At 41.3% G+C, this 7,802-nt stretch overlaps 1 protein-coding gene across 1 annotated transcript; it reads left to right on the top strand.

The window, feature by feature from the left end:
- The first annotated feature begins 6,292 nt into the window (after positions 1 to 6,292).
- LOC125312839 lies at positions 6,293 to 7,357 on the top strand. Its single transcript, XM_048272456.1, has 2 exons — positions 6,293 to 6,459; positions 6,547 to 7,357. The coding sequence occupies exons 1-2, from the start codon at positions 6,293 to 6,295 to the stop codon at positions 7,355 to 7,357; spliced, it is 978 nt and encodes a 325-aa protein (XP_048128413.1).
- Positions 7,358 to 7,802: the final 445 nt, after the last annotated feature.

The following is a 7,802-nucleotide window of genomic DNA, read 5'->3' as shown; positions in this document are numbered from 1 at the left end:
AATTTTATGAAATGTTATTGGCTAGTTTTCTATATTCATCCTTCTAGGGCTTCGATAAATTTGTGGAAGTTGCCTTTTTTTGCGATGATATGCATTCAGAATGAGATTCATACTCTTATCTTCGGCATGTTCGGATCGCGGTTGCTTCGGTTCGGTCATATCTATGAAATAATGCTTTTAATCTCTCGGATTGGATTGCATTAATCGCCACAAGATTTTATACATCCATAAACCTCTAACGGGGATTGCCCCCACTCGAAGCAAATGACTTTAATTAGATGTAGCTTGTATTTGGCAACATAGAGAAAAAAAATTTCTCTATAGGTTGGTCTCATAAAGTTCAAGATGCTAAAAATGGAAACTTTATCTTGAATTCTTGCATGTCCAATAGAAAGATATTTCAACATAATGATTGCCGGAGTTTAAGAGCAAGAATAAAGCATCCTAAATAAGTGGCGTTTGCAAGCCAACTTTGATACTCCGCATAGATATTTGCTAGTCAATGTAATGACATTATTGGTTGGCAAGATTTCTCTATTATCACTTTTACATGATTAATTGATGAATCAAATACGAACCCAAAAAAAATGAAGGATTACATGTGTTGAATTATGTCTCGAGTTTAAGCAAGACTGTATCAACAGTAATTTGTACAAGACCGGCATGAATTCAGTTCAAGAAAATAATGCCTTTTATCTTTCAAACAAGACTGTATTGCCATTCCAGGTATTTATACAGCTCTTACCCCGTGATCGGGATTTCCCCCACTTGAAGCAAATGACTTTAATCAAATGTAATTTGTATTCATGTACACACAGAAAAAGATTTTCTTTATATGTTGGTCTCTCAAAGCTTACGGTGCGGAATAAGTAAACTTTATCCAATAGAAAGAGATTCCAGCATAAAAATTGCTTGAGGTTAAGAGAAAGAATAAAGCACCTAATTAAGTAGTGTTTGCACAGCAACTTTACGCTATACATGGACATTTGCTTGTTAGTGTGAGATTGACTAGCAATATCTCTCTTTTATCGTTTTTATATGATTAATTAACGAATTCAAATATGAAGAAAACAAAAATGAGGATTGGATGGATTTCCAGCCAACTTGACACGCCATGTCTTTATTTTGGGCTGATGAGGACCATGCGTGTAATCCATGCAATCATCTACCCTTCTTGGAGGAACAAAGAGGGTTATCTAGTTATAATTTTAGTTTTTACTTTTTCCATTAATACCCGAGTTTGGATTAATTTTATGAAATGTTATTGGCTAGTTCTCTATATTCATCCTTCCAGGGCTTTGATAAATTTGTGGAAGTCACCTTTTTATGCGACGATATGCATTCAGAACGAGATTCATACTCTTATCTTCAGCACGTTCGGATCGCAGTTGATTCGGTTCTGTCCTATCTACGAAATAATGCTTCTAATCTCTCAAATTAGATTGCATTAACTGCCATAGGATTTTATACATCCACAACCCTCTAACGGGGATTGCCTCCACTCGAAGCAAATGAATTTAATTAGGTGTAGCTTGTATTTGCCAACATAGAGAAAAAAAATTTCTCTATAGGTTGGTCTCATAAAGTTCAAGATGCTAAAAATGGAAACTTTATCTTGAATTTTTACATGTCCAATAGAAAGAGATTTCAACATAATGATTGCTTGAGTTTAAGAGGAAGAATAAAGCATCCTAAATAAGTGGTGTTTGCAAGCCAACTTTGATGCTCTGCATAGATATTTGCTAGTCAATGTCGGGGCATTGTTGATTGGCAAGATTTCTCTATTACCGTTATTACATGATTAATTGATTAATCAAATAAAAACCAAATAAAAATGAAGGATTGCATGTGTTGAATTGTGTCTCGAGCTTAAGCAAGACCGTATTAACAGTAATTTGTACATGACTAGCTTGAATTTGGTTCAAGAAAATAATGATTCTTGTCTTTCAAACAGATCTGTACTACAACTTCGGGTATTTATACATCTCTTATCCCGTGATTGGAATTTCCCTCATTTGAAGCAAATGACTTTAATCATATGTAAATTGTGTTAACCTACACACAGAGAAAGATTTTCTTTTTATGTTGGTCTCTCAAAGCTTACGGTGCGGAATAAGTAAACTTTATCCAATAGAAAGAGATTCTAGCATAAAAGTTGCTCGAGGTTAAGAGAAAGAATAAAACACCTACTTAAGTAGTGTTTGCACAGCAACTTTATGCTATACATGGACATTTGCTCATTAGTGTGAGGTTGACTAGCAATATCTCTCTTTTGCCGTTTTTACATGATTAATTAATGAATTCAAATATGAAGAAAACAAAAATGAGGATTGGATGGATTTCCCGCCAACTTGACACGTCATGTCCTTATGTTGGCCTAATGAAGACCATGCGTGGAATTCATGCAATCATCTACCCTTCTTGGAGGAACGAAGAGGGTTATCTAGTTATAATTTTAGTTTTTACTTTTTCCTTTAGTACCCGAGTTTGGATTAATTTTATGAAATGTTATTGGCTAGTTCTCTACATTCATCCTTCCAGGGCTTTGATAAATTTGTGGAAGTCACTTTTTTATGCGACAATATGCATTCAGAACGAGATTCATACTCTTATCTTCAGCACGTTCGGATTGCAGTTGATTCGGTTCGGTCCTATCTACGAAATAATGCTTCTAATCTCTCAAATTGGACTATATTAACTGCCACAAGATTTTATACATCCATAACCCTCTAACAGGGATTTCCCCCACTCGAAACAAATGACTTTAATTAAATGTAGCTTGTTTTTGCCAACATAGAGAAAACAAAATTCTCTATATGTTGGTCTCATAAAGTTCAAGATGCTGAAAATGGGAACTTTATCATGAATTTTTACATGTCCAATAGAAAGAGATTTCAGCATAATGATTGCTTGAGTTTAAAAGAAAGAATAAAGCATCCTAAATAAGTGGTGTTTGCAAGCCAACTTTGATGCTCTGCATAGATATTTGCTAGTCAATGTAATGCCATTGTTGACTGGCAAGATTTCTCTATTATCACTTTTACATGACTAATTGATGAATCAAATACGAACCCAAAAAAAATGAAGGATTGCATGTGTTGAATTATGTCTCGAGTTTCAGCAAGACTCTATTAACGATAATTTGTACAAGGCTTGGGCTGTCCTGGAATTTCAACGTCCGTAAGGAAAATTATAAATTCCAACGTGGAAAGTGAAATTTGATCTTGAGGTTTTACATGCCGACGATTGGTTGTTTCAAGATGTTGTCGAGAAAAGTTAAGTTTGAATCGTCAAACTTTGACTCGTTCTATCGAGACCCTTCGGGCTTGAACGTAATGCCGATTGAACTTTAGTTTCGAGATTTCCAATTTTGCCTTAAGTTTTAGTGCCGATAGTTTCAATTATCCTGATTAACGAAATTACAGAAATATCCTTAGCTATTTGCATATGGGATTAAGGAATTGTATTGTGAAGAATTTGTGGGTTCCACCCTTTCCTTTTTGTGATTTCAACCGTGCCCCCCTCTAGGATGATGTCAGCCATGACATCATCACCCTCTTCCCCAAGTTTCCCCCTCTCTCTTTCTTTCTAATGTACCTTCTTCTTCACTTTTCTTCTTCCTTCTTCTTCTTTCTTTCGTGCGCGAGCGTAACCCCCCCTCCATCTACTACCGTCCTTCTTCTTCCTCTTGACTTTTCTTCATCTTCTTCGTGGGTCTTTTATTCGATAGCCCCCACCTCCTTTGTTCACGCCCAAGTGCTGCTGAGTTCGTCTCGTCACCACTCCGTCGGCCCGAGCCTTTCCTCAACCGCACGACCACCAAGCTCTGCGAGACCCGAGCCCCGAGACCCACGGATCTCTACCCGTTAGCCAAGCTCCAGCCAAGCCTCTCGCCGTCGCGCCGTCTGTTGTCACCATGAGCCGCCACCCGGTCACGAGTCGCGAGCTAGCCATCCGTCGGTCGCCGAACTTCACCCATCACTTGCGCCGACGCGAGCTCGAATCGCCAGCCCCGCGGACCGGCTAGACTCACGACCTCACCCTCTCGAGCCGTCGCCTCCAGACGTTTCGTACCCCCACCCGACACCTACAACCACCGGTCATCGCCAAGCCGCTGTTGCCCTTGTTTATCGAGAACCCGCTCCGCTCGAGCCACCACCGAGCTCACCTCTCTCGGCCGTACCTTGTTCTGACCCCTAGGAAGTGTGCTCGTGAGCCCGGGCCGTGAGCCGGGAAAGTGTGCCCGTGAACCTAAGCCGTGGCCGAGAAATTGGGTAGAGTGGCCGAGAACCTATGCCCGTGTGGCCGAGCCCGTGTGCCTAGTGTGCCGAGCCCATGTGTCGAGACAGTGGGACAAGTGGCCGAGAATGTGGGCCACGTGACCGAGTTTCTGAGTCCGCGAGCCGGCCATGTCCAAAATCGTGTCCGTGCCAATGACGAGACCCGAACGGAAGCTCTCTTGCCCGAAAATCTAACTCGAGGCCGTGACGTCTACAAACTAAGCTGAATCGAGGTGGAACCGAAGTTGAACCGCGAGACCTCGAGCCCAAGTCATCGCCGTCGTACCCAACTCGACATCGACTATCGGAGTTTGTGAGTTAACCCCTAAACTCCGAATAGGGTGTTAACCGCTTTTAAGGATTAGATTAATTATTGTTAATTGTCAATTGAAAAATTGACTTGTGTCGGATATATTTAGTTTAAATCGCGATCGAATTAATTATCCGAAATCGAGCTCGTTGTATATTTTGATATTATTAATCGGAATCTGGATTAATTAATCAAGTCGGATTAATTAAATATAGTCCGGTTAATTAATTGTTGTTAATTAATCATTACTTGACGGTTATTATTATTATTGGGTGATTACTATATTATTATTATTGGGTGACAGTATATTGGCTATTGCTTGTTTGGATTGATGTAATTGATCACCCTGGTTATAGATGCAAAATCTTGTGGATGACAAGTGTATTTGTGTGACCACATGTGGACTGAATTTTAAGCATTAAAATGGCCTTGAACCAAGTTTTGAGCAGGATCGTTTGTGTATGTGCATTGAATTAAATGCTAAGATATAAATTGGCTTGATTGTTTGGCGTGCTTATGTGGTCACAAGAGGGTTAACCCGATAAGCTCATGCCATGACGATCGGAATCACACGACTTATTGGATGCACGACGGTTCGTGACGTCGGACCGATCAGATGTCGATCACAGCTTGTGACGGACCGACACTTCTTACAGGAATACTTGTTAGCCATGTCGTGACGACCGGAATCACACGGCTTAACAGTCGCCGTCACCGAAGGAATGGAATGATGCCTGGTCATGCCAAAAGAGCACCAACTAACTAGTTTGCCAGGCTTAATGGCCTCTAATAATTGGAACACATGTGGTGCATTGCATATGCGAGTTGTGATGAGTGTTATAGTTATTTGCCTTGGATGTATGCAAATAATTGAATGTATACATATGAACTGCTCGTCGTGGGGACCAAGACGGGGTAAATTTGCCTGTGATTGAGGATTCGTTGTAATATTGTACTTGGTCATGTGGTAGTTATAGTGTGGCGTGAATTGCACGCTATTGATCTTCTATTGATATTATTCTACATGTTTAGGATGCCTTGAACGAGTCAGTGTTCTACTCGGACTTAGATGTTGACTCACAGAGATTTTATATCTCACCCGTTGTTGTTAACCATTTTTCGGCCCTAGCTATGGGAAGTCGGGAAGTAAGCGTGGCTTCTTTTTTAGTAGCATGGAGTAGTGTTAACCCCCAATCTTGAACTGGTATTTTTGAGGACTGTAGAAAGTGGCATTGAGGTAGGGCTTGTATGTACGTACTTCCTAGGGTTAACAATAAATAAATAAAAATGATCGTTGTGTTGTTAACCGATGTGACTGTCTGTTTGACATCCTACCCGTCTATCCCCGCTTTTAATTTACTGTTTGGGAGTTATACGTTCCGCATGCGCTTAATAATAAGATAAAATAGTGGGTCGATGACGTGCTTGGGACGTCGTCCATTTTGACTTGAGGCGTTTTGGTAGGGTTGTTGCGGGCTCGAAGATCGGGGCGTGACAACCCCACCCAAAAGTGGTATCAGAGCTAGGTTAGCCTGAACCGCTTGGTCATGGCATGGAGTAATAAGGTGCGTTGGGTTACGGGATACTTTGTAGGGTTGAAACTTCGTGCATGTGGTTGTTATTTAAGATTTTAAGTCTGTATGCCTCGGTTCTAATTACGCGTTACTTTGGGGTGAGCAGGACCCCGTAAGGTACCAGTAAGATGAGCAACCGTAATTCGAGAGCTCCTAGAGAAGGAGCAGTACAAGAAGACCCTCGAGTGGATGGCCTGTTACGGGCTATGGAAGCGTTGGGAAACATTGTTGGACAGCAAGTAAGAATTCGGGAAGCTGCCGCTACTACCGCCGCTGTCGCCCCACCTAAAGACCCGTTAGCTAGTAATGGGAATGGTGGCCAACCGATACACAAGTTGGTAAAGTAGTTTCTGGAACTTAAACCACCGAAATTTTCTGGAAGTGGTGATCCCGAGGCTAGCACCTGTTGGATTAAGGAGCTGGAAAAGATTTTTGCCCCGTTAAGATGCACCGAGGAAGATAAGGTGACGTTGGCTGTGTATCGATTGCGGGGGAATGCCAACACATGGTGGGAAGCCTCTCGAGGACGGATCTTTCCAGAAGGTACGGTCCTAGTATGGAATGCCTTCGTGGAAGCTTTTAACGGCAAGTGTTTTTCTGATTGTGCCGGGGAACAAAAGATGAATGAGTTTATGCGTCTACGCCAAAACCAGATGTCGGTGGACCGATACGAAGCTAAGTTTGCTGAACTGTCGAGGTATGCACTTAGGATGGTTGAAAATCCAGTGGACAAGGCAAGAAGATTCAGAGATGGACTCAAACCGAAGCTGAAGGACCGGTTGGTGTTCCTGAACCCGAAAGACTATAATGAGCAGTATGAAAGGGCTCACCGGATCGAAAGAAATATGACCGAAAGGGCCATTGCATTTGGATCGCGATATATATCCTCCGGAAGAAGTGATCATCGAAATGGGAAAATGCCGATATCTGAAGAAAAGCATCCTATTCGACCCGACCGAAGGAATGCTATAGGAAAACCGGCACTTAACGTCGATGGAGTATGCCGACTGTGTGGCCGGAGGCATGGAAATGCTCCATGTCCTTTTGGAGGAGGAGTTTGTTTTAGCTGTGGGCAAATGGGCCACCTGGTGAAAGACGGCCCACAGAGACAAGCAAGAGTATTGGCACCACTACAGCAAGGAGGACAACCACGGAGGAACACTCCGCAGGACAACCTAGATCGACCCCGCTAGAAAATAGTGGATTGTTTGCGAGAGAATGTCCCAGTTATAAGCTAGTTATAGATAGTCGAAGTGGAAAATACCCTATTGATAGGTTTGACTTGTGATATAGACTTGACTTGTGATATGGGTTTGTAGTAAGATGATTGGTATTTGTGTAATATAGAAGTTTAAACCTGTATTGTATTCTAATGGTTTAGTATCGATTCTAATTGGTGATTTTGAGTAGTGTTATGATTGACATTCGCAAGAAAGCGAACATACTTGAGGTTTATAGAGCAATTTAGGCTATTGAATCCTTACTAATGATGTGGTCGCTCGTGGTAATAGATTAGTCCATTAAGGTAAGGATTTTCATAGAAGTGAATGATGTATAGTGATAACAAGGATGATCATGCATTGCACGTGCTTATTACATTAGAGTTGGTTCTCAAAGTAAAACTTATTTTTGACAATA

Source organism: Rhodamnia argentea, chromosome 11, assembly GCF_020921035.1.
Source record: "Rhodamnia argentea isolate NSW1041297 chromosome 11, ASM2092103v1, whole genome shotgun sequence".
In the NCBI taxonomy this organism is placed as follows: domain Eukaryota; kingdom Viridiplantae; phylum Streptophyta; class Magnoliopsida; order Myrtales; family Myrtaceae; genus Rhodamnia; species Rhodamnia argentea.
The sequence above is the reverse complement of the archived record's forward strand: the minus strand, read 5'-3'. Positions and strand labels throughout refer to the sequence as shown.